The 25,551-nt window shown below is 40.4% G+C and overlaps 2 protein-coding genes across 2 annotated transcripts; both read right to left on the bottom strand.

Annotated features, from left to right (window-relative positions):
* Positions 1-4,115: 4,115 nt before the first annotated feature.
* Positions 4,116-5,082, bottom strand: LOC139801038 (claudin-8-like). Its single transcript, XM_071754739.1, has one exon. It carries the CDS (start codon positions 4,862-4,864, stop codon positions 4,196-4,198), a length of 669 nt encoding a protein of 222 aa, XP_071610840.1. The 5' UTR covers positions 4,865-5,082; the 3' UTR covers positions 4,116-4,195.
* Positions 5,083-16,381: 11,299 nt separating this feature from the next.
* LOC139801035 (claudin-8-like) lies at positions 16,382-17,847 on the bottom strand. The gene has a single exon (XM_071754723.1). It carries the CDS (start codon positions 17,533-17,535, stop codon positions 16,861-16,863), a length of 675 nt encoding a protein of 224 aa, XP_071610824.1. The 5' UTR covers positions 17,536-17,847; the 3' UTR covers positions 16,382-16,860.
* Between the last annotated feature and the right edge of the window lie 7,704 nt (positions 17,848-25,551).

Below are 25,551 nucleotides of genomic sequence, written 5' to 3'. Positions count from 1 at the left end.
TCAGCTCTGTCCCAGTTTTCAAAGATGACGTAGGACTCCCCTGAAAAGACCTCTTGTGCTTTTTTCAAAAGGATGGTTGCAGTCAATCAGAAGGACACAATCAAGCTCCCATTTCTGACTTTGTGAGTCCCCACACCAATTTTCAGGAGAATTGTCACATTTTTAATATAAACTTGTTTAGTCTTAATGTCTCTCTCACAGGCCTTTCTCTCTGCATATCAGGACTGATGACTGCATGCATTTATTTGCCTCAAAACTTGTCTGATTCATCTTCCTGTTATAATGAAATGTTTTACTGAGCCGTAATTTTTGCCATAAATATATTCCCTTGGCTGCATCTTACTGTGGATTATTTGCTCCAGAATCTTTTCTTTTAATCTCAGAGATGAATATACATTTTGGGACCAGCTTTGAAATATCTATTTGCTTCAGGAAACTTCTTATAAGCAAGTCTTGGAAGTAAACACTAAATCAGTTTTGTGCATTTTATTCCCAAGGAATCAGACCCACTTTGTTTATTATCTAGCAAAACCCAAAGCATAATATAAAAAACCAAGATGAATCAGAAAAGGGCATTACAAAAATACTGAAGCTGTCTTTCCCCAGCAATGAGAAATATATTCATTCACTTTAATATAAAAAAGAAACAATGATACAATGGTGAAAAAAAACCCTGAAGGGTTCATAGATTTTATTTCAAATACATAGCAAAATCTCAGATGTTCCCTTTTATTTCCAAAGTAATTTTGTCCTGCAGCCACAAAATATTAAAGTATATGGTAGCATCAGGATATTTAAGTAGATATTTAACCACAATATTTAATCAACTGTTATTAGCAAATACAGTAGGCCTGAAGTTTCTGTCAGTTGTGCATAAAGGAAAGGGAACACAACATCACTAAAGAAAGTTCACTGCTTGCACTCCTCAACAAAAGCAAAGCTCCAGCATACAAAAACCTGACAGGACATTTTAGCAATCCCTGACCCATCTGCATCAAGTGATATTCATGCCAGGCCTTTTTTTCTGAGAGAAAAGTCCAGTCAATAGTGATTATTCACACCCTGTTTCTTCTTGGTCCTGCATCATGTGGTGTGTAACCAATGCTCTGTTTCCACAACCCTCCTGCACCCTGGAGTGAAGAAGTGGCCCTTTCCCTAAGTGCCTTTTCTTCATTACAAATGTTCCTGAGCATCCCCTCCTGACCTATCCCACTCAGGAAGGATGTATTTATCCACCTAAATAAGCTCCAAAAGTTGCCTTAAACCCTTGGGGCTAGCTGAGACTGACTCTGGCTAGATAAAATCCAGAAGGAGCAGAAGCTCTCCTGGACCAGAAGGCAAAGGGTAAAAGGTGCAGCCTTGGGCACTACAGGTCTATTTGAGGTCCTACAGCACTCCCTTCAAGCTGAGCTATTTCTGGTACCTTAAGAAAACTCATGAACAGCAGCAGTTTATTTCCAAAGCTCAGTCACAGTTTTTCATTAAAGCTCCTGAAAGCTTTATTTTCCTATTCAAGCTTCCAAGCTTCAGATTTCAACTAGTCCCTTCTGAGTATCATAGGGTTTAAACAGGGAAAAAGGAAAAAGAAAAAAAATTTCTCCCTTAGCAGATGCAAATGCACCCATGCAGTTTACTCTGCCAAATGCATTCCTTGCATATAGAGGTAAAACATCTAGAATTATCTTTATGGAGTTTTCTCCACAAGAATCTGCAATAAGGGAATTTCTTTTCTCTTCAAAAGGAGAAGGCTAACCACTCTGTTACATCTCTTGCAGATTAGTTTCTTGTGAGAAATTTGTCCATGCCTCAAATTCAAAAATTTTGGTGTCACAGACTCCTAAAACTTATTTGAGAGAGTCTAAAGTGCTCAGTCACATCGTCAGAAGTTGCTCTTTGTGTCAGTAAAAACCCAGACATCCAAACAGTATCTCAGACAAGCTGTACACTTGGAATCAAGGTCAGATTTCAAACCACATGCAAGCACAAGTTTGTCTGAGCTTAGAATTTTGGTTTGAGCTCATCTTTTGATCATCTGTTAAGACAGGAAAATGGAGGGATATGAAGCTCTTAAGTGTTAATGTTTGATTTAAAAAGCTTAGTTTTTCTTTGAAACTGATATTAAATGCTCAAATATAGAAATTTTATCTTTCAACTCTTTGAGAATAAAGTTAGGAGTGTAAATGCCACACCCAGTTCAAATTTTATTTCTAGATCAACTCACTGATAGTGAAAGCATTCAGGATCCTTTAATTAATGTTGTAGCAAAATGTACTTAATTACTTCTTAAGCACTTGCATCTTCATAAAGGTGCCTTACATTGCATGTGTCATCATTTAAATCCATTGCCTACACATAAATATGTATCAAATTAAGACTGCATACATCTTAATCCCCTGCTCTGTCAATCACAAATGTCCTATTGAAATGCATAAAATGTGCAATTCTGGCTTACTCACCAAACACTTGATTATTAAGCGAAATACATATTACAGGACACAAATACAATAAAATAACAGATGGAAGTCCTCAGGATAACAGATTATTACCAAAGTCAACAGAATTACTCCACTAGCATGAGCTGTCTGACCCAATGACAGCTATTATGACAGGCATCAGCAGATATAAGACAACATTAAAAATATATGTTTTAGTACTAGAAAAACCTACTTACAAATGTTCTCTTCAGAGCTCATCTGGAATTAATAAGTGCTGATTTCACCACTCAAGTGAAGATCAGGAGGCTTTAAACCTGTTTTCTGGTGACAAGAAAATTCTCACCAAAAGATCTGAGCTGGTTGTCTTAAATGTAAATGCACATTAGCTAACAAGTGTAATGAATATCTGTGTTCAGCAGCACTGTTTTGTTTAGGTTCATCTGAAGTCAAGATAATAAAAGGCTTTTTTAATTAAATACAGCTTCCCATGTTCTGCTTCAAACTGAATAGTCAAAAGAATATACAGAGGCAATGCTCTGCTCAGCTTGAGAAGTCATTACATCCTTTTTTTCAGATATCAGTCACAAACACAGAAGAGGATCAAACCATGTACCTGTATCAAATTATCAATGAAATGGTACTATCCATTACTACTGTGTAAAGAAACAGAAAAGCTGTTTTGAACTGGACCTTCTTGGACCACTTATTAACACTGTGACATGCACAATGTCAAAAGTAGGCTCCATGTTTTCAGGTGTGGAGAAAAAATGCAGAGCTGCAAATACTGTTGAATTGTGCACGATGGAAAGATAGCCATCAGTTATTTATTCTACATTTTAAAACATCTTGCAAAACCAAAGCAGTCAGGCCAACTTTAAGGGCTGGCTTCTGTGGGTGTGATGGAAGATCTAGGTAGGGATTCTTGATCCTCCAACAGGAAAGTGGGGATTACACATTTACATTGCCTGGCTTGTTTAACTGTATTTTATATTAACACAGTACTTTAAAGTGCATAAAGATAGATGGTCTATCATGTATTTTATAGAAGAGTAGGTGTTACTTACAGAAGGAGATGCCATAAAAGATGAACAATAGCAAGCACCAGAAAGCTAATACATTCATGGCAAGGTCTGGTGAAGTGGTTAAAAACTGTATTATTCCATGAGCAGGATTCTGTGCCCTGAAGAAGAGAGAAGATGGATATATCGACTCCACAAGCAGCCTTGAAATCCATAGTCATTCATGGAGGCCTCTGGTGGGAGATGATGAAGATACTGAAAGTCAGATTGCTGGCAAATTCTCCATTCATTTTTCAGCAGCTGCTTCAGCCATGCTGCCAACTCCACGCTTCTCACCACTGTCCTAGAGCAGTTCTAATGAAGACTTTATCTTAAACCAAATGCACTGTTCCTTTTGCACATCATGGGTTTAGGGGAGTGCAATGGTGCTATTGAACAGCAGTTGCCTTCCTTCCAGCCCAACCAAATGCTGCTCATCTTCCCTGAGAGACTCCTGACTGCTGTGGTTCCCATGCCATTCTTCATTTCCATAAAATGGTCAGATTTTTCTTCTGGCTGTGCTCTAAAATAATGCCCGTGCAATAGCATTTCCTGTAAGCATGCTAGAGAGCAGAAATATATGGCAGTAGTAAATAGCAAATGAAGCAAATTTGTTCCTCCATTGCAGACACAGAGTTTAATTAGACATTGGAGTCAATCAGCACATTTTGATACTCTAAGCAGAAAGATCACGTACAGCAGTTACACATAGGCTTGCACACTTCGGGATGTCCCTCCTGCAGAGTCAGGTTTGTGCAATCTGTGATGGAAAATCAAAGGATACCTGGATTTTAAGGATGCATCAGACCAGCACCAGAAGACACAGTACATTACTCCCGCAGCAATGAGAAGTGCAGCACTTGCCCAGCCGACATAGAGAGCAGCTCCCAGTTCTCGTTTCAGTGGCACAGGGACTTTTGGATCATAGAAGTCATGAATGATGCTACCTCCACTCCAGGACACTGGGATCAAAACAAGGATGCCGGTCAGGAGAAAGGCAATTCCAGCTGCCAGAATGAAGATACTTACACCCTGGGCATCCTCCTTGGTCCTGTGGGTGTACTTCACACCAACAATGGCTGTCAAAAAGGAAATGATTGACAGCACCACTGCAATGCACATGAGGACTCTCAACACCTCCAAGGGTCTGGGGAGAGCCAAGAAAGAGTCATAGAATTTGCACTGCAGCCTGATGCCCATCTGACTGACACAGTCCATCCACAGTCCTTCCCACATGGTCTCAAACACTATGATGTTGCTATCAATGTGGGCAGAAACCCTCCACTGTGGCATAACTGTGGCTGCCAAGGTCCCAACCATGCCAATACCTCCGAAAATTAGACCAGTGATCTGTAACACAAAGCAAGCCATGCTTCTTCTGAAAAAGACACCTCAGATGAGGTGACCTAGAAAGTCTTCCAAAATCACTTGTTCACTGAAGAAATATAAAGCATGAGAAGGAATATTTTCTCCAGTAGTTTCTTCATACAGCAAGTTGATGGTATTTTTTAAAAGCAGCTCTCTCCAGCCAAGGTTCAGGCAGGTGGAAATCCATTTCTGACTGGCTAGAAGAACCTGCTATTTATTTGCCTTTAAATCCCCTTTGACTACAGTGCCTACCCATCAGGCCTGACAAGTTCCCAGCCAATGGGAAACTAGGAGGGGTGTGTCAGAGTTGATTTTACTGCTTCTCATAGTATGTCTGTAGTGATGCTATAATTAAGTAAGTGTCAGTGATTCAATTAAAGTCATCTAATTGCAGGGCAAATAATTTCTTAACTGCAAGATTTCAGCTATGTTGAAATTTAGTGCAGAAAGTCTGAACTTGTATCTGTTAAAATATTGCTTAAAACAGGTCATAAAAGTTGTTCTCACAACAAAAGCTAAACTTGGACTCAAAGTGGGACTTACTTTTTAAGTGCTACATCCTTGGGAAAATATCTGATATTTTTATTTTATTTTAATTTTTAAATCAAGCTAGAAGGCACTTAGTGTAGTGCTTTAATGCAGATTCCTAGTTTTGTTCAAATACAAAAATATAATCATGATATTAGACAGGTACAAGAAAGTCAAGTATTACAATCAACATCAAAGCTTCACTCCACCAGATGCATAATTCACAAGGACTACAAAGAAAATATCTGGCAGAGTTTCACAGCTTCTGCTTTTGAATCCCCAAGGAAGGTTGCTGTTAGGAAATAATCCCCTACGAGACTCTATCCCTATTAGAAGAATACTGTTGTCATTTTTTTCTGTACCAATAATCTTCTCCAGGTAACACTAGGAGGGACTGGGGGGAAACTGTCTAACATGAAAAGGATGAGGTTTTTCTTTCAGTGTACATTGCACCTTGAAAGAAGTCAGAGATCCCTCCCACAAGTGTCTATCTCAGTCTGCACAGATAGCTACAAGCCTGGACAAAAACGCATTCCAAAGACTGAATTGCCTTTGGCAGGTTAGGAATAACTGCTGCACTATGGGATTTTTTACTTTCTTTTCCCTACTTGAGGATAACTCATGGGTGTTGCTGAAATGGGTGTATTTCTGGTTACTCCAGCTCTGATGGAGCTAATTAAAAAAAAAAAAAAAAAAAAAAAAAAAAAAAGTTATCTAACTAAGGCAATCATGACTCCTGGAAGCACTGTTGAAGAAAGTCATATTCTTCAATTCCTTGTGGTTTGTCATTCCTTGTGTATGCTGTATGCTCTTTTGTCTTTGGGAATATCAGACATTGTCTTTTATTGAATGAATTTAGCTAAGGCCTTAGGTGCCTAAACAACATATCCAAAGCCAAAGCTAAAACCCATGAAAACCAAATTCTAAACAAGCCCATCTAAACAACTCATACCCCACAAAATCCTCTTCAGTGCCAGAGATTGCAGGTTATACAGTATAATATTAAATGTCCGTGTGGAAAATACAAGAGGTCAGGGCAATTAATTTTTGCCTTTAAGTCTGCCAGCAGGAAACTGGAGAGAAACAACGTCTTCAGCTAAGATGTGAAATGTAACCTTTAGAAACTAAATACATTGTCAGATTTGTTCTTATAGAGAGATTAATAATACATCACTCTTCTGCAGACATAAAAAAAAGAATCCTGTGATGCAGAAAAGTTAAGGTACTTTGTTTGATGCCACAAAGAAGGAGGTGGTGGAGGTGAAATCAGAATTCATAGCTTTTGAAAAGAAAGTCCTTTCTCTGGCAGGAGACTGCTCTAATAGAAGAAGGCTGCACACAAGACCTGTGTTATTTGAGTACAGTTTCCATTAATCTAGTAGGATTTTTTACCTGAATTCTGAATTCTCAGAACCGCATTTTATTGCTTATTTTAACTTTTTTTTTTAAAAAAAAAAATCTACTTATGGAAAAGCCCTCTCAAAACTAGCATTTAAATATAATTTTTTTCTACAGAAGAACTCTTTTTTAACATTTTCAGACACACAGCTCCTGAAGGTATACACCTCTGCAGAACAGACCATACCTAATGCCCTGAATCTGTTTGGCTGCCTTCCTTATCTAGCAGGATTGCTCTGAAATACTTTTTCCTTACATGATTCTGGGAGGGTCAGCCACTAAGGTCATGCATAACATTAACCTCAGTGACAGCTAGGGCATGGCTTGTATAGCAGATGAACTGCTCACAGAGATACTATTAAAGTGTTTCATGTGCTGCTTATGTAGCAATACATCCAGAGAGTGCTAAATGGTTGAGCAGCTTTTTGATCTTTAGTAGGAAGCAGGACCCATGGTGAGTGACATCCAGCCAAAGCTGAGGTGACAAGGCGAAAGAGAGGAACGCCCAAGCCACGCTGCTGCACATGCTGCTCAGTGGCAGGATGGCTCTTGTTGCTGGGACCTGATGGGAAAGGAAGCAGGAAAGGAAAACCAGGAAGTGGCAGTTTCGAAACCTGAAGGTAAATTTCAGAAATGAAAAATTAACTACAGGAGCCAGCTTGGAAAAAAGTCAAGGAACACTACGAATATCCTCCAGACTCATGAGAGCTGAAAAATGTCATCAACCTCTTAGATGTCAATGAGTCCCTGGCTTTGCTAACCACTGGGAGACTTATCTTTTGCAGAAAAGTCCTATGTTTGAATCAACCTGGAGGGATTATGTACTTGTATACCCTAAAGAACTGTATCTCTTAAAAGGCTCACCTCACCTCTCAGAAAGAAATACTTAGTTTTCTGAGTTGCTTCAAAATCACCCTGAGCAGCAGACAGGTATTCAAGTATAAATTAAATACAAGTTCATGTGGTTGGCATGGCTGATAAAATGACTTTCTTGTCAAGTGGGAAGAAATAAAAGGAAAACTCCACTTATACCTGACTAAGCTTCAGAAATCTCATTGTCTGTATCACCCACATGTTATGCTATTTGGATGTTAACCTGCCTCAAGATGAGAATATCCGTTCTTATGCAAACATGTCCACCCCAAAATTTGCCTTCAAAGAGGAAAATAGGCAACTGAGGAAGCATGTAGCCTTTACATCTAACCTTACCCTGGATCTCTTTCTAAATTTATATTTTTTCTTTCCTTCCAAACAGGATGTTCATTTCAATCTTTTCATGGGGCAATACCTTCCATTGCCTCCTCAGCTTTTAAAATGCAGATGCCCCATGATAAGGAGGAAGTAGAGCACCTCCAGTCCACATGATTAGCAGAATCTGTCAATGGGTCCCACTGCTTCATTAATTATAGGCATCAATAATGTAAACATTTAACTGTCTCCAGAAAGCAGGCTTCATTCCTCTTTGTGTATCTGCTGTGTATATTGAATTTTGGAGTCCTTGTACATACACATGCACCTATATATAGACAATGAGACTTTAATCAACGTGCACCCATAATGGACATGGTTCATTATGAGCTCTCCTTAAGAACAGATAGGTTAGTTATGCTACAGGCTAATGAGCTATATTTAAGGTTCAGTAGCACTTTGGAACAGGTAAATAATCAGATTTATCAAAAGCCTGCTTTAGACCAGTGATTATCAAGAGTTACAGTTAAGTCTCTCAACTTCCCAGAGGCTGCAGCTACTCACTAAGGCTGCAAAGCTGCCCAGACACCTGCAGAGTCTGGGAGTGGGGAGTCCATCAGGCTGCAGCTCTGCAGTCACCCTGTCCCCTTGGTCAGAGATGCTGGGTGAAGTCATGCAGGCCCAGCTCAGCCTCCACCTGTAAAACCTGCTTTCAGCAGACAAAAGATATGGGTAGGATTGTCTGCAGATCCTTTGTTTTGGAAACACCTGTGAATGGTGTCAGTTCCTCCCTACCTGTGGCATCCACTAGCCCATTCATTACCTGATGTGGCAACTATTTTGTTTTCAACTATTTACAAGGCTGGTCAATGAAATCAGAGTTGAGTTAATGATTCCATTATGTTGTATGATATTTTGATTGACAACGCTATTTTGAGGCTATTGGGGGAGCAAAAGATTACTTTGATTCTGTTTTAATAGAGGAAAAGATGAAACTAAGCCCATAGAGGACTTTTTGTTTGTACTAACTTTAATATTGCTGCCTGCACATACATTAAAAGATGAAGGCACATCTCAATCCCCCTCTCTTCAAGCCTGGAACATTTTAGAGTAAGAGGAACATCTGCTCAGTGGAGCATAGAGAGGGATTTCCCCCAGACACACAACAGGAATTGTACTTGGATGCTGACCTCTAACCTTAGCTATGAGGCACCCATGACTGACACTTGAATTGTAAAGAAGTAGTATTTATTTTCCATCATCTTCATCAGCATGTCTGAACTTCACAGCCTGGAAAAACTGTCATACTCTTAATGATATTTCACATCTGAGGAAGCCTGTCTCCTGGACATTGTGAATGAACTCAAGTTCAGTGTAATAAAACCCTACAGTAATAAAATATTAAATACTCCTTTGAGGATTTAATCCATCTAAACTGCTTCAGGCTTTTACAAGGTATTTGTCACCTCAGTACTTGCATAAAGGGAGCATCCATCCTGATAGAAATTGAACCTGCCAGAAAATATGCTATCCTACTTTGCTATTTAATGACAGAACCACAAAGCATTCCTCTAGAAAATATTTGGGGGCATTTGATTGTGCAGTTCACATTAAGCTGTTGGAAATATAACAGTGGCAAATTCCCAAGGCGGTATTGATTTTTTTCATAAGAGTTAGCAGCAGGGTATACAGTTGGGCTATTACTGGATGCAACACAGGGGAACTCCTCTATTTACATGATTTACTGTGATGGGATAGAAGAGGAGGAGAAGGCATTTTGTGTCAGTGATGGCCTAAAGAGAGATGAAAGGCAAGGCCTGTAGAAAGAGGTAATAGCTTTTGTTTGACTACCTGATACTGTTAGAAACAAACTCTTAGGTTGAGAATACCAAGTAAGGTTACTTTTGGAGGTCAGGATAACAATACACCCTTGAATTAGCTTTCCACTAAGTAAGAAGTACATGTAAGTAAGTTAGTAAGTAAGTCTTAAACTTTGAAGAACAGGGTGATGTTTTTTTCCCCCATATTTGTGTGTCATAATTTGGGTTCCCCCCATCAAGTCCTATACCACTGATTTTTCATCCTTCCCCAAACCTCACTTACTGGATGCCAGTAACTATCCTGTTAATTTTCCACCTCCAAAATAAACCCTAGCAGCATGAGCTCCACCATCACTAGCTTCAACCTGGTGCACTCAAGGACACCCCTAGATGTATCATCTCAGCAAGATCAGCCTCTAGTCCCACACTCTCCACTTTGTCTCTTTTTACCCAAATCCTGAGTTCTTTATCAAACCTCTGTGTTTCTAACCAGGATGTGCCATTAGTCCTCTTTCCTTAGGACTAGGATTCACCTATTCCCCAGAACATCCTGGCTGATTTCCCTGGATGACAAGCTGGACATCCCCTAAAAAAAGCAGTCTAGCCCCTGTCTGTTGGGCCTGCATAGCTGGCAGAGTTCATCTCCCAGCTTACCTGTGGTCCCCTTTAAACAGAGGGAGAGGAGAAGATACAGAAGAGAGGGGAAGCTCTTCCGAGACACTCAGCTGTTCCTGCACTCACACACAAGAACCTCTTCCTGGAAGTCATAAATCATTTTGGATTTGTTCTGTCCTGGCACAGGGACCAAAGCAGGAGTATTTCAGAGGAAGCAATTAATTTTTGTCACTTGCTCTCAGGATACCCTCTCTAGAATCATGAATCATGGCACCTCCAACTATGTTATCACTGTCACTGGAATTTTGGAAGCTGATGTGTCTCTGCACAGTGGCAGTCCACAGACTCAAAGGGCACAAATGATTCACCAGTGTGAGCATTCTGCTTCCCCTGAGAGGCAATCCAGTGCTGTTCCTAATTTCAGAATACTATGTAGGCAGTCAAAATGCAAAATCCTTTGTCTGTGATCAAGCAGCAGATCCTTTCATTCCATATCTTAAATGTGTAGTATAACATAGAATGCAATACCTAAGAAGGAGGAATGCCTAATAACTATTTCTATCAGCCATGGGTTGGGAGTTAATGGTCTGGAAGTTAGGTAACAGAAAGGAAAAAAAGATAGAAAATGATATGGTAGGTGCAGACTGACTTAAAAAGAAGTATAAAATGACAGAGGGAATGCCCTCATCAAATCTGATGCTTTTATATTGGAATGGAACAGTGCTCACATTGTGAAGCAGCAAACAGTATGTGAAGAATCATTGCTGGAGGATCTGTATGTCTGCAGAAGACCATTGCCAATGAGGTGAAAGTGCCTGGAGCACTGAGAGAGAACAGCTCCTCTGATCTTTGCCCTGTTATTCTTTATCAATTAGACTGAACAGGATAGGGACATGAAATTGGTAGAAGGTATTTGATAAAAGAACAGAAAAAATAGTCAACAGCAAAGAAAAAATATCTAAGAGGTTAGAAAAATTAAGGGAAAAATGAGACTCAATGGAAGACAATCCAAATTCAGCTTTTCAAAAAGTAGATTAACAAAAAGTGCTATAGGCATACAAATAATACAGCACAGCAAGGGAAGAGGCACGCTAGGCTGTGAGAATGAGTCTAAGAAAGGTACTTAACCCTCCTCTTCTTTGAATTTAAGTAATAACGAGGATATGCAAGGAGAGCACGACAGGATCACAATGCTGTATCCAAGGCAGATAAAAAACTCAGAATCTTTATGAGCACATTTTCACTGAAGGAAGCCTGGCATGTGCAGTTCCAGATCTGGTAGCAAGGACCATTAATGTATGTGTCAAATCTGGAGTGATACTTTGTGCCTGGAGAACAGTGAAACTGAGGGAGTGAGTGGGGAGGTGGAAAGGTCTGTGCACAGCTAGAAACTCATTAGTCAGAATCTAGTCATATAAGATGATTTAAAATCCATTATGGAGAAAAGAATAAATACCTAGAAGTAAATGGAAAGTTAGATAAAATGCAATATGGGATTAGCAAAAATAGGTTCAGTTTTATGTTTGGTAACATTTTCTAGAAAAGAAAAAATGAAATATCTAATTCATTTTGGACCTTATTAAAGAATCAGACACAGCGATGGGAAATTAACAGAGGCATGAAAGGGATAGAGGAGAGTAAAAATAATGAAATGTGGATGAAGAATCTATGAGTGAATAAAACAACAAAAAGATATATTGAAAGGAGAACTATCCTATTCCTATTTCCAGACACTGGTTTCTTCAGCTGCTCGAGCCATGGATTTCTCTGGGGTCTCATCTTATTGACCTAGCAAAAAAGGAGAAGCTGCAGCAAGGAAATTTGCATTAAAGACCCTGTTGACCAATGTACTATCAATGATCAAGTCACACAGTCACACAGGAAAGCTGGTGATCTTGAGGCCTGGAATAATAGAGGTGCAATGCATTTAATGACTTCAAAGAAGGTATTTGCTTGGTTTTGTGACTCTTTCACCCCATGCTATGATAACCTGCAATGAGAATATTCAGTGTGTTTAGTAATTGTGGGACTTCCTCTGGGATTCTTTGTCAAGTTTGGGGCATCAAATGTAAAGACAGAGATGGAGCACCCAAAAACAACCTGAGGAAGTAAACAAGTATGGAAAGAAATTTAAAAAGTGTATCAGTGAGGAAAGAATCAAAGATACTTAAGTTAAGTAAGAGAGGTTCACAAGGTCAGATGGTAACAGTGCCAAAATATGGAAAAAGCTGCCTGCTTTAAAGGAAAGTAGTAGTCTGTTTTCTATGCCTGACACTGATGGGACAAGAACCAATGGAACATCGTTAGCATGCAGTGGGGAGATTTAGTTTAAGTTTTGTATAATCTTTTTTAATGATAATTATAATTAAGTATTGGAATAGATTGCTAAGGACACTTCAGAGTAGCCACTTCTTGAAGTTTTTTATTGCACAAATGTCTCTCAGGAATAATTTTGGCATATGTATTCATTCAGAAGAGCAGTGGAGTAGTTAATAGATACGACCTTTTCTAGACTGAATGCCACTCACACTGTCTTCTCCTAATTATCTTCTTGGGCCCTACATGGACTGCCTCCTGAAATGAACTGATGGTGCTGATGGGATTCTTGATGATAAAGTAGTTGGCACCATCCTTCTGCTTTATCAAGCAACACATATTTAGGACTGCCAATGACCTAAAACCTTAAGTGTTGGATCCTTGCCAAGATTTTGCAGGGAGGTATTGTGGTTATCAAGACCCCAGGGTAGTGGGATGACTGGGGAGACACGTTTATCAAGGGGTTAGACCTCATTGCTGCCAAGGGGTAGAGTCAGGCAAAGTCCAAAGTCCAAGGGCTAAAAGCATCAAAAAGGCATGATGGACGTAGGTATCAGTTGAGGGGCTCAGTTCAGGGGCTCAACCCTGCTCTGCAAGGCAAGACTGGGGTAGTGGGCATGCTGGTGTCAAGACTCTAGGGACTGGCCAAGACCTTCACAGGGCTGGAGTTACCCAATGCTGCCCTTCTTCCAGCTCAGCCAGAAAGGAGAGCTGTGCATCACGTTCAGAAAGCCCACTATCTCCTCTCTGTGGGGTCAGAGTATGACCCTTGGGGATGGACCTAAACCTCAGGCAAGCCTGCTGTCTCTTTACACGCATAGATACCCTGAGAATAGGAGGTTGGAAGTGGGAAGTAGTTCCAATCATAATTGTTCCCTGGCTGTGCTCTCCTGATGCCCTGTAGGCACTCACCCCTGACAGGGGCAGCAGCTGGTCTCCATCCAACCACCTCCAGGCTGACTCAGTAAAACTACTTTTATATTTCAGTAATGAGCCTTCCTGGCTGAGGCCCAAGATATGGTCTCTTGTAACCTCTCCCTGTTGGATTTTCTGTTATTCTTTACTAGTGATGCTTGAGAGCTGAACAGAAAGCAAACACCCTGCAGATAAACTCTCATATCTAGGCACCATGTAACTCAAGAACATGGGGAGTACAACATCAATTCAGGATTGCATCCTAAAGAGACAGACAAATCCAGCTGACCTGACTGGATTTGCAGACGTGTGATAACCTCATATGTCAGATGTTTCATTCTCATATAAAATTGCAAAACATGAGCTCACCCACACTCAGGCTTTGTTAGGGTTCTGCCTTGCTTGCACAAAGCAAATCGTACTGCAGCTCTTCTGCCACCCATGTCTTTACCATCTTGCTGTCGAGCTCTAATGAGAGCAGTGTCTAGTGAAGAGGATGGCAGCTCTGCCTCCAGACCTCTGCAGCAGTTGCAGCAGCAGTGGGAGAATTTCAGGAGCAGTTCATTATAAATGAAAGCCCCGTTACCCAGTCACAGAGCAGCGTTTGAAGTCTTGAACCCTCACTCATCTGTGATAAACAATCATTACTCTCCTGACTTGTCAGGCTGTGCATTCATTTACACGGCACAGAGGGCACCAAATGGACCTGGAAAGGCTCCATGTCTATTTTACACTGGAGGAGTGCATACAAGAGCCCAAAGTGCAGGGCAAAGGGGAACAAGCTTAGACACTCTTGGTTTCATTTATGGAGGCAATACTGCTTACTTAGCAAATAATTTATCTTGTGTGTAAGCCTGAAAATTAGTTCTAAAATACAGGCTATGATATTTGAAAGTTTACTGCTCCAGGCAGCTGTTTCATGCTTGGATATATGCCCTTGGATGGGACCCTCTGCTCAGACTACTCAGGGTTTATTGAACGCATAAACCTGGGGGAGGCTGGATCTATTTAAAATGGAAGCTTTCATTTCAGTTCTCTTGAAAATAAGGTATGTGGGTGAGAAACAATTTAGAGGAAATGGCTGGATGTGCATTGGAGGTACTCAAGGCGAAATATATATATATAATATATATATATATGTTGTAATAAGTTGAACTGTTTAAGGTATATGTAGAAACTTTAAGGGGGGTTTGAAAAACTTCACAGCCCCACTCAGACCATTGGACTTGTGTTCCTATTAGTCCTGTGTACAGTTTTGGGAGTCTTCTTATAGTCTTGCATTTTCTTTTGTTTGCATGACTAGATCAGTATGTGTGCTTTACCAGAAAGAGATCATACTATTCAGTGTAGCAGTAGCTTTTTCAGAGATGTCATACATATCTCACTTTTCACTGAGGCTCACCTCAGACCTGTAGGCAAATACTATATGAGTCACTCTGTGTTTTGACAGCAGAGATAACTACAGTGCACCTGTACGTATACATATAGTTTTCTGAGTAAAATCTTGTTACCTGCCTTTTAGAAGGATGAACAAGGCAGGTGACTTTCTTATAGACATAGTAATAAACCACAGAGTTCCAGCTATGAATTCTGTGCAGGATATTCACAAAAAGTGCCACAAAGCACAGGTTTTCTCCTCCGCTCTCTTCCCCCCAGGACAGAGACTGTAGTGGCATTAATGAAGGAATAAAGGAGAAATACAGCCACCCACTGCTATATTGCAGTCAGGTCATGCACACTGCACACATATATGTATAGAAATAATTTACTTAAAAATAAGAAGGAAAAATAAAATCACATAAATAAGCACATTTTACTATGTATCTTACAAATACTGTGAAGAGGGTTCTAGAGCAGATTTTTATTTTTCCTAGCTTATTCAGAGTTATATCTTATGAAGAATTTGCTTTGGAACTTTCAAGTTGTAATAGCCCAAGGATTTTACTAAAGAACTACAGATCACATAATAAACCTTCTATAAAATACTTAAACAGTCAGTCAAACTCTAAAACAAGAATGTTGTTCTCCATTAAGTACCACAAATCAAATTCTGTTCCCAGTTTAGTCAAAGGCAAAAATTCACTGATTTCTGTGTGTCTGACGTTACAACTTATTCATTGGTTACAACATTCTGTTAAAATATTGCTATTATTCATTCATTTGGGTCATTTATTAAATTAATTTGCAAGGGACTTTCTTTTTCAGCAGACATGTTTTTTTTTACAATGTTGCTTTTCTTGGGTGTATGATCTTATTATTAAAAATATTTTGTAGTTTGTTTTAACATGAACTGTAAGAAAATACTGTCACTGTTCATGTTCTTTATGCCTATAAACTATTCTGCTGTGAGTGGGTCTCACTAAAATATCTGCCTGATTGTACAAAAGACCCTTATTTTTGAAAAATACCCACATATCAACATCCTGTGGCAAATAACAAACAGCATATTTGTGAGCTGTGCAATATTGCAAAATGTTGTAAGCCACGAGGAGTTTTCAAGGAAATACTATTGCTTCTAAAAAGAAGGACGTGAGTGAATTTGAACTATATTGATTACAAAAGAAACATTATCTTTCATCAGATAAGATGATATTTAGAATGAATACAGGGCTAGGGGCTACGTTTATTCTCTGAAATAAGGGATATTTTTCATATATTTCAGTATGTCTTCCTCTGCTGAATAAATTCTTCACATAACCTTCCACTGAACCTACAGTAAATCAATCCTTCAGTAAATGCATTTCTTTTAAATCATTACTATCTTTTCTTTATTCACTGCTATTCCCTCTTCCCCAGGCAGGAAACCAAACCAAACCAAACCAAACCAAACCAAACCAAACCAAACCAAACAGCTGCTGAGCTCCTGTCTTCTTCGCATTAGGCAAGAATTTCAGTAGCATGGTGAAACTTTAAGCCCTTTATTACTGTTTGACACATAAAATGCAACACAAAGCGAAGCCACACAACCCAAGAGCTATTCCATGTTACTATTAAAATAATATTAGACATTAACATTTCCATGCATTAAAGCTGTCTGTACTGCAGCATCAGCCACAGCAGAGCCCACTAGAGGTAAGAGAAGCTCCGAAACGCAGCCCCAGCAGCAGCAGTTACAGAGCAGAAGGCAAAAGCAGCTTCCTCGCTGCCCTTTTGTACACAAGCTGAAGTCCATCCAGACAGATTGAATGCTTCAAAAAAATAGGAAAAGGCAGGAGGAATCTAGACGTACTGACTTTTGGAGTACGAGCTTTCAGTCTTCCTGTGCAAATGCTGGCTGTGAGTGGAGTAGAGAGATGGTGTGGAGTATTCGTAGCTTCTGGTTTCCTCAGGGCAGCGGCAAAAGCAGCAGAATATGGCTCCAGCAGCAGTGAGGCAGAAGGCAGCTACCCAGCCCAGGTAGAGAGCCTCCCCAAGCTCCCTTTTCTGTGCTACGTTGACCATGGGGTTGTAGAAGTCACTGATGATGGTGTTGGCAACCCAGCAGACCGGAATCAGCGCGACGACCCCCGAGAGGATGAAGAGAAGCCCAGCTGCCAGACTGACATAGCCCTTGGCGTACCAGCTGCTGTGTCTGCACCACGTACACTTCATCCCTATAATGGCCACCAGGAAAGCAACGAGTGAGAGCACTGACCCGGCACACATCAGACCTCTGGATGCCTGCAGGTCCGAGGAGAGGGCCAGCACGGAGTCGTAGACCTTGCACTGCATCCTGATGTTGGCTTGCCTGATGCAGTGCATCCACAGGCCTTCCCAAATGGTCTCAAAGACGATGATGTTACTCTCAATGAAGGCAGACACCCTCCACTGAGGCATGCCCGTGACAGCAAATGTCCCAATCATGCCAATGCCACCAATTAACAGCCCAGTAATCTGCAAAGCACCACCAACCATGTTGTCTTTACAAGGTGAGCGCACCTCAGCAGGTTCCCTGAGCCAGGCGTACAACTCTGGCAAAAAAAAAAAAAACTACGAGCAACTTTTTCTGAAAGTCGTTGTCCCCTGTGCAAAAAAGCTTCAGAGTCAGTCTGCACAACTTCAAATCAGCTTAAATCTGGTAAACACTACCTGGGACTTGGCTGCACCTTCATCGCCTTTATAATTCCCCTGCCACTACTGACTCAAAGAGGCAAACTGAGCAATCAAGTGGAACAACTTTCCAGAGCAAGAGAAAGGACAGGGGGTGTGTAAACCAGCAAGAGCCACTTAGCATAAATGTACCTTCTGAGGAAAATGCTTTTCATTGAAGCAGGTTATTAAGCAAAATAATAAAAAAGAGAGCCCTGCCCTTAACTCTAGCTATTGTCTACAGATTTGTCTGCACTAAGGAAATGGACTGGTCTCAGTAGGGAGAGTTAGGTGTGCACTGGTGCAGTTACTGAAGCTGTTGCATGGAACAAGCAAGAATATTCTGCCTCGGCTCGGCTCCATGGCAAATTGCCAGTAGGAAAGCAGAGCCCTGCTCTCTGCCACAGGGCCTCTGCTCCTGAAAGTACTTTTGTTCTGAAGCTTGAAGGAGAGTGCTGCAGTGACAGGATCAATGAACAAAGCAAATCAAAAGAATAAAGATAAAGCAGCTCTGAACCTGTCACAGGTCTGCAGAGGATAATCAAAGCTGCAAAAGACCATTTAAGAGGGAGAAAGGAGCAATGAGAGTACTGCATCCTGCTAATACCTGTAAACTTATATAGATTTATATATTTCTGTTGTTCTACCAAGTTTTATGGAAATAGTCAAGGTCCTGGAGATATCCACATGCTAAAATGATTGCACAATCAGGTCTACAGAATGGTGATTTAATATATGTAGCAAATTGCTTTCCTGCACAAAAGTGAACCCATCAATTACCCTATGATGGAGCCTAGTACAATGGAAAGCATTGGCTCTCCAAGACCTACCAGACCTATCCATGTATAAATAAATATTGTAAAAAAACATAATTAAAAAAAACCCAAACCCATAATAATTATGGAGAGCAAATAAACTGTTCAATCAAGGGTTCTTGTTTGATGTGACCAGCAGACAATCCCGGAAAATGCCAATTGAAGAAACTAGGGAAAGTCAGATCAACCAACACAACAGACAAAAATCTTGAAAAAGACAAACAAGCATGTAACATGGATTCCTTTGACATATTTATATAGCTAAGAAAGTATTAATGAAATATTCAGCCTGATTTCTGTGTGTGTCTTAATGTGGAAAATAAAAAAAATAGACAAAACCTAGGATTTTTTGTTATACAGTAGTACTCCATATGTTAAATTAAAAACTAATCTGTTACACTGTAAAAGACCTATTCAGTATTTAATTACCTAGATAGTGAAATACCAGTCTCCTGTTATTCATTTAAACTTTCTTGCCTCTACTTCTTTTCTTGCCATCCATACATCTTCAAAAGCAGAAAGTGAATGTGAGAACATTAGGGCACTGCAGTGTGAAATATGTCAGCTTGTTGCCATACCAAAGATGGAGAAAGGATAAAACTGCCACTTACATGCAGTATTTTATGCCCCATAAGTGTGTTTCTGTGTGTGTGCAAAACTGTGGTTAGGAGGCAAGAGAAAGTAAGAAGCTCTCTACAAATCTTTTCATATTCAACTTGGCTTTCATACCCACCTGCTTTTCCAGCCTCTTCAGCAGGATGCTGTTTCTGAAGACATGCTAGAATGATGAAGGCAGATAACCTCTCCTGTCTGTAGTTCCCCTGAGCCCTGATTTGTGGACAAGGAACTTTCCATTACGTCCTTTTGGTTTTGTTTATGTCTCTGAAATCAAACCTGCTGTCTGCATGACTTTCCTAATCCAAAGGCACTGAGAGCCTGGCCCTGAAAAGTGCAGTTAGTGTGACAGCAGCTCCAAAAGCATTTTAAGGGATGAGAAGCCAAGCAGGAATCTGCGTTTTGGGGTTTGCCACAACTGCTGTGGTGCTCAGCACTATCTGATCCCACAGCAACTACACTGCCTGCTCTGCATTTCTCCTGTTGCACATTTGTATTTGCAGCTTTGGCTCCTGCTTCTCATCAGTCAGTCTCCCTTGGCAGCCCGAGCCCTTTTTACCATGTTTGTGAGCAAGGCAAGGGATGAGTCCTGTGGACTCCTGAGGTAGGGGCCATGACTGCCTAGTGAGCTGAAGGCCCATGCCAGCTTTCCTTGCCCTTGAGCTGGATGCTCTGCAGCCCCTGCCCTGCTCCCTGGCTCTGCTCCCTGACCCTGAGGTTTGCAGGGGGGTGGGCAGCATCCCCATCCCAAAGGTGTGGTATGCCAGGGGTGCAAATGTGCTGGGGGGGTAATAGATCTCCTCCTGCTGCAGACCCCTAATGTCCTGTGCAGGGTGTCCTGGTCTGGCCAGCAATACAGAGTGATTTGATTCTTTTGGGCAGAAGGTTAAGAATTTGCACTGTATTAATTTGGAGAGACCGCACCAATTTGTATTGCATTGACATAGGAACCACACAGATTGCCATAGCATGAGACAGTCTGGATCTGCATAAATGAAATTAAAATGTGTTGGTTTGTGTGCTGCAAACTAGTCCTTTCCCACACACCTGCAAGAGGCATGGATATGGGTATGGGACCTTGGGAAAACTGAGCAGGGAAAATTTCTTGGATGCCCAGATTCATAGACTCATGGAATAATTCAAGTTAGCAGGAGTCTCTGGATGTCATCTAATCTTGAACCCATGCTTGAGCTGTGTCCTTCAAAGTCACAAGGCTAAGAACCTAATCAAGATCCATTTCAGTCATCTAAAATGTCCCAAGGAGTTCTTGGGGGAAGAGAGTGGTTAAATTCTGTTCCCCCAAGGGTGAGACAAGGAGAATTTTGAGGAAAGGCTATAAATGCACATTATTTCCTCTTCAAAAAGGGATCTGGCATTTTAGGCATATAATAATGTAATTATTATTGCATGGTTTTGCATAACATAAACATAAATGTAATGCAAGCAGCAGGACTGATTTTTCTTAGACACTACTGAAGTTCTAATTTACAGGACATGGATAATAATTAGCTGAGCAAATATAATTTAAGCATATTATTGATTAATTTACAAAACCATTAAAGCTCCCATGTAAATTCATGGTAAGATTGTGGCTGCATCAACGTTTCAGTATTTGCACAGTCTTAGAAAGACAGATTTTAGAGCCTTATCCTGCTTAAAACCATTTTCAGAAGGAAATATGAGGAAATCTTGTTCATTGTTGTGGATTGCATATGCTTGTTTACAATTAAAGCACACGAAGGGAGTAAGTCAAGAATCTAATTATTCATTCTTCTATGTCTTCAAACATACCATTTAATTAAGGAAAAATATCACAAATACAAGTGACTCACTAATCATATTTCATCATTGTTCACAGGATCCTATTATTTTGATATTAAAAAATATGCACGTAAATAATTTAACCATTTTTCTTCTGTTTTACTCTCCTATTTTCCCACTGGGTTAACTTAAAGTCAGTATCAAGCTTTTCTATATGTACTTTCTTGCTTGATGTTCCCAGCTCTTCTTCCTTCTTCTCCCCAGACCAAGCGAGTAAGTCAGCTGCAGGCTCCAGCTGCTCTGTATTATTGGTGAATAATGTGGATTTAAAGCAAGTAAAGCACTGCCTGAGCAGAAAATGCATAACTTTTCAGCACTGGGCTTGTTCGGTCCATTGTTAGATCCAAACAGGACCCCACAGCCAGGACATTTTACTTCCCTGTGTCTTGGACACTTTTGTAGCACTTTTCTCCAATTAATCCCTTTGTGTGAGAGCAAAAAGGAATTTCTCAACCTTCTTAGATGGATTTTCTTCTGAACTGAAGTTTGCAGCTTGGGGAGGAGGTGAAGTGAGAGATAACCCTGTGATCAGCTCAACTGCTGCTTAGCACCATTGCTCACAGCTTCTCTGGGGACCCGCTGCTCCCCAGCAGGCAGTACAGCCCCTAAGTTCCTGTCATGACCCATTTTCAACCACTAAAGTTGTTTTGGAATAAAATACACCAGAAAAATAATGCTTTTAAGCATAATGTTCTTCATCTCCCTGAGTATATAGCATTTTTTAGTTCCAGGGTTGTGAAGTGCTAACAGCAATCACTGCATCTGAGGGAGAGGTGAGGAGAGGGGGAAGAACTGGTTGCCCAACACCTCCAAAAATCTCACCCTGCATCAGAAGCACATAGAAAGGAATTCTGATTATTGATGCTCTTATGGAAAAACAGAGGACTGTTGATGTCAGACAAGTTGTTCAGCATTTTCTTTCTTGGAAGGCTATTATTACTCTGTCAGTGGATATGTACTGCCCTATGGTTCACCACAGGTATACTGTAAGCTGGCACTCAGTTTCCTCCAATATCTTTTACCTAGTAAGGCAGAACATGAAAAGCCAGTTCAACATACTTAATGCAAGCAGAAACAGTCACATATATTCATAATCAGCTTCACTGAAGAGCTACTTCTTTTCAATTGAGATGATCTTCTGCACCTTCTCTATCTGTCACCACTATTCTCTAGATGACAGTAACAGAAATGCAAAAAAAAATAATCCTTGTCTAATAATGTGACAGCATTGCAGAACATCTTTTAGCCTAATATCCCAAGTAACTTCACACATTTTTCTTCTCTTAGTCCCCATGCTTTAAATCCCATGTGTAAAATCCATGACAATGTGGTGAATTGGTGGTGAATGTGGTGAATCCAAGCTCCCCTTGGATTAACATGTGATGCACAATTTTCAGTTTTCTTGCTTTTAACTTCTGTTTGTTTTCTGAAGTGTTAATGCAGAAAACTTGCCTGCATTGGAACAGGGATACAAAGTTCAAAAAGCAGGATTTCCTACTAACGACCATCAGAGGCAATAACTTCCTATGCTCTTTGCCTCTGTACACCTTTAGAGACAGATGAAACCTCAAGAGGTGGATACAAAGAAGTGACTTTATTATGTTGCTGAATCCCCATAAGAATTAATAGCAGGCAATGCTTGGCAGCTTGAAAAGATGGCTACATAAAGTTCATAGGCAGATGTCAGGAAATCATTCTGCACCAGAACATCCTGAGGAGGCTACAGGACATTTCTGGCCACAGACTAACATTTGGTGTGCAAGTTCTCCCTGAGAGCTAGAAATGGGCCTGTTAGGAAGCTGACTTCTGAGTTCAGATCCCTATCTTAGATTCACCAAAACCCATTGCCCCTCTGCTGTGAAATGAGTAGGAACATGAAGTATTCTGTATAAAGTAATATTTTCGTCATGAAGAAAGAGACATGATTGCTGATATGAAGGTTTAAGATGAATGCATTTCTTCATTGTTTTAGAAGAATTCCATGATTGATGTGTTTGAAAGAAAATTTAAATCCTAGTTTATCCCATTCAGGTGGTTGCCTCGGTAGCATTCTCTAGCATCTCCTGTAATTAGCCTACAATTTACAAATGCCAGATCTTCTTTAAAATGAAATATTGCCTGAGCTGGTTTGATTAAAACTTTTACATCTCCAGATAAAATCTATCATTTGTGGCATTTCTGCTCCAAACTGGCTGAAGAATCACCATACTAATTGGGTTTTTTCTAAAAGTTTTTCAGCCTCTTATTTTTAGCATTCCTAACATCCTTTCAGGATGGGGCTGCCCATCCTGAACAATAAGACTTTAACAAGTGTGACATGGTCATTCATTAAAGGTAAAACTGGCCAGTGCTTGTCTTCTGTTGTACCCCAGATGCTTCAGTGATTGTGGCAGGATTTTACAGGTGGAAATGGGAGCAAAACTTCTGTTTTACCTCTCTGCCTAAGATCTCTATTAAGAGTTTAGCAAAGAAAATGCTCAGAGTAGATAAGGATGGTTTTAAATTCAATTAATAATATTTAATCTTTTGGTATAATAAGATCATTGTGGTTATAATGTATATATGGTAGAAACACTGGCATTTTTGAGGCAAAACATTAAACTTGCAATTTGTAGTAACCTAGGGGGAAGGAAGCAAAAGGGGACTCAGACAAGCAAACTCACAAATTAAACATAGATGCTGTGTGAGGTTAGAACAAGACTGAAGGGGAATTGTTGTTGCTTTAGCACAGCAGTTAATCTGCAACCCACAAAATGGGCACATGTCTGCTTTAGAGCTAATACTGTGGTGTCAAGACCTTACACTATTACAAACAGCATGTATTTCTCACTTCTCATTTTCTGTCTTCTTGATAGCCTTCCCCACTCTTTTTATCTTCTTTTTTTTAATTCTTGATAGAATAAACCCAGGCTAGTATCCCAGCAGTTTTCTAACATGCTTTGTCTCTGTAATACCTTACCTGGCTTTAGCACTAATAGATTTTTGTGGATGAGCAAAATAGCATCTTTGAAACATCATCTTAGCTTGACATGATTTCTGGGGAAATAACAGACAAATCAGTATTACAGTAAGTACCCTCAAGCAGGCAAGTAAGCTCTAGTTTTTGTTTTTGTATGGCAATCACTGTAACGTGATACACATTTTGTGTCAGAAGCCAGCAGCTGGCATGTTTTCAGAGGTTTTCAGAGTGCTCCCACAAATCTTTCCAAGCACAGCCCAGCACTGCTGGCATCTCTGCTCCTCTCAGCAGCTCTCCTCAAGCTGTCTTCAGCCTCAGATGCAACAGCATCAACTTGTATTCAAACCTTCTCTCTTCTTATGTGTTAAGTCCACCCAGGTACCAGGCAGTCCCCTACTGTTAATGAGTCCTTCCCTAATCAGTCTCCACAGTGTGGTTTTGACAGTAGGGGAGATGACGTAAAAGTGCAAGTTGTTTTACAAAGAAAGGCCCCTTGAGCCTGCAGTAACGTTGAAGAGCACAAAGTTCACTGCTGTGAAGTATGTGCTAGTCACAATTTCTCACTAGCCACATCTTATAAATCACCCAGAACTTTTGGATGAAGTAGGCAAAAGAGACAACTGTTGTTTGCAAATGTTTTTCACTTGCTGTCTGCCTTGGCCAGGGTCCTGCATTCAAGAGGCAGGAGGAAAGGAGCTGCTCTTGCCACACTTGGGAACTTAACACCTGCAGAAATAAAAAGACAGCAAACATTTGCTGTCTTTTACGTGGACACAGCATGGTCAAGAAATAGGCCAGCTCAAGTATCCAGGCTTAGGTACTTTTATGAGAGCACAATTGGTGTTGTTCTGAGTGCTGGCCTAGGGAAACAAACTGAGACACACACACTCTAAACACCCTCTGTGTCTCAGTACAACCCCTCCAAAGGCACTTTCCAAAGTTCTAAGGGAATAAAGCTTTCTCCTTGTAAGTATCATAACTGTCAGTGGCACTCTAGAAAAAGGAATCTAAAGTGGGTATATATAACAAGGAAACTTTTAAAAACTGAAGGAAAGCTGAAAATATCATATGAAGGGGGATTTTGGTGTTCTCTCTTTTTCCCACTCTTTCCCAATCTGATTTGGAATAATCGAATCATTGAGTAATTTTGGTTAGAAAAGACCTTTAAAATCATAAAGTCTCACTGTTAACACAGCACTCCCAAGTCTACCATTTCCCAAGCACTACATCTATACATCTTTTAAGTAACTCAAGGGATGGTTACTCCACCAGAGTGCCCTGGGTATCCTGTTCCAGTGCCTGGTAACCCTTTCAATGAAGGAATTTTTCCTGTTATTCCAATCTAAACCTCCCCTGGCTCAACTTGAGGCCATTTCCTCTTGTCCTATTGCTTCTTACCTGGGAGAAGACACAGACCCCACCTCATGACAACCTCCTTCCAGGCAGTTGCAGAAAGCAATAAGGTCATCCTTCAGCCTCATTTTCTCCAGGCTAAACAATCCCAGTTCCCTCAGATGGTCCTCATGTATTCTCTGCATCCTTCACCAACTTTGCTGCCATTCCCTGGATTCACTCCAGCACCTCAATGTCCTTCTTGTCATGAGGGGCCCAAAACTGAACACAGGATTTGAG

The sequence above is a fragment of the Heliangelus exortis genome, chromosome 1 (assembly GCF_036169615.1).
Source record: "Heliangelus exortis chromosome 1, bHelExo1.hap1, whole genome shotgun sequence".
NCBI lineage: Eukaryota > Metazoa > Chordata > Aves > Apodiformes > Trochilidae > Heliangelus > Heliangelus exortis.
Note: the sequence above shows the minus strand (reverse complement) of the source record. Positions and strands in the feature narration are given on the sequence as shown.

What these genes read in the sequence shown, in the direction of transcription:
- LOC139801038 (XM_071754739.1), bottom strand. Translation starts at nt 4,864, where the DNA reads ATGGCTTGCTTTGTGTTACAGATCACTGGTCTAATTTTCGGAGGTATT.
- LOC139801035 (XM_071754723.1), bottom strand. Translation starts at nt 17,535, where the DNA reads ATGGTTGGTGGTGCTTTGCAGATTACTGGGCTGTTAATTGGTGGCATT.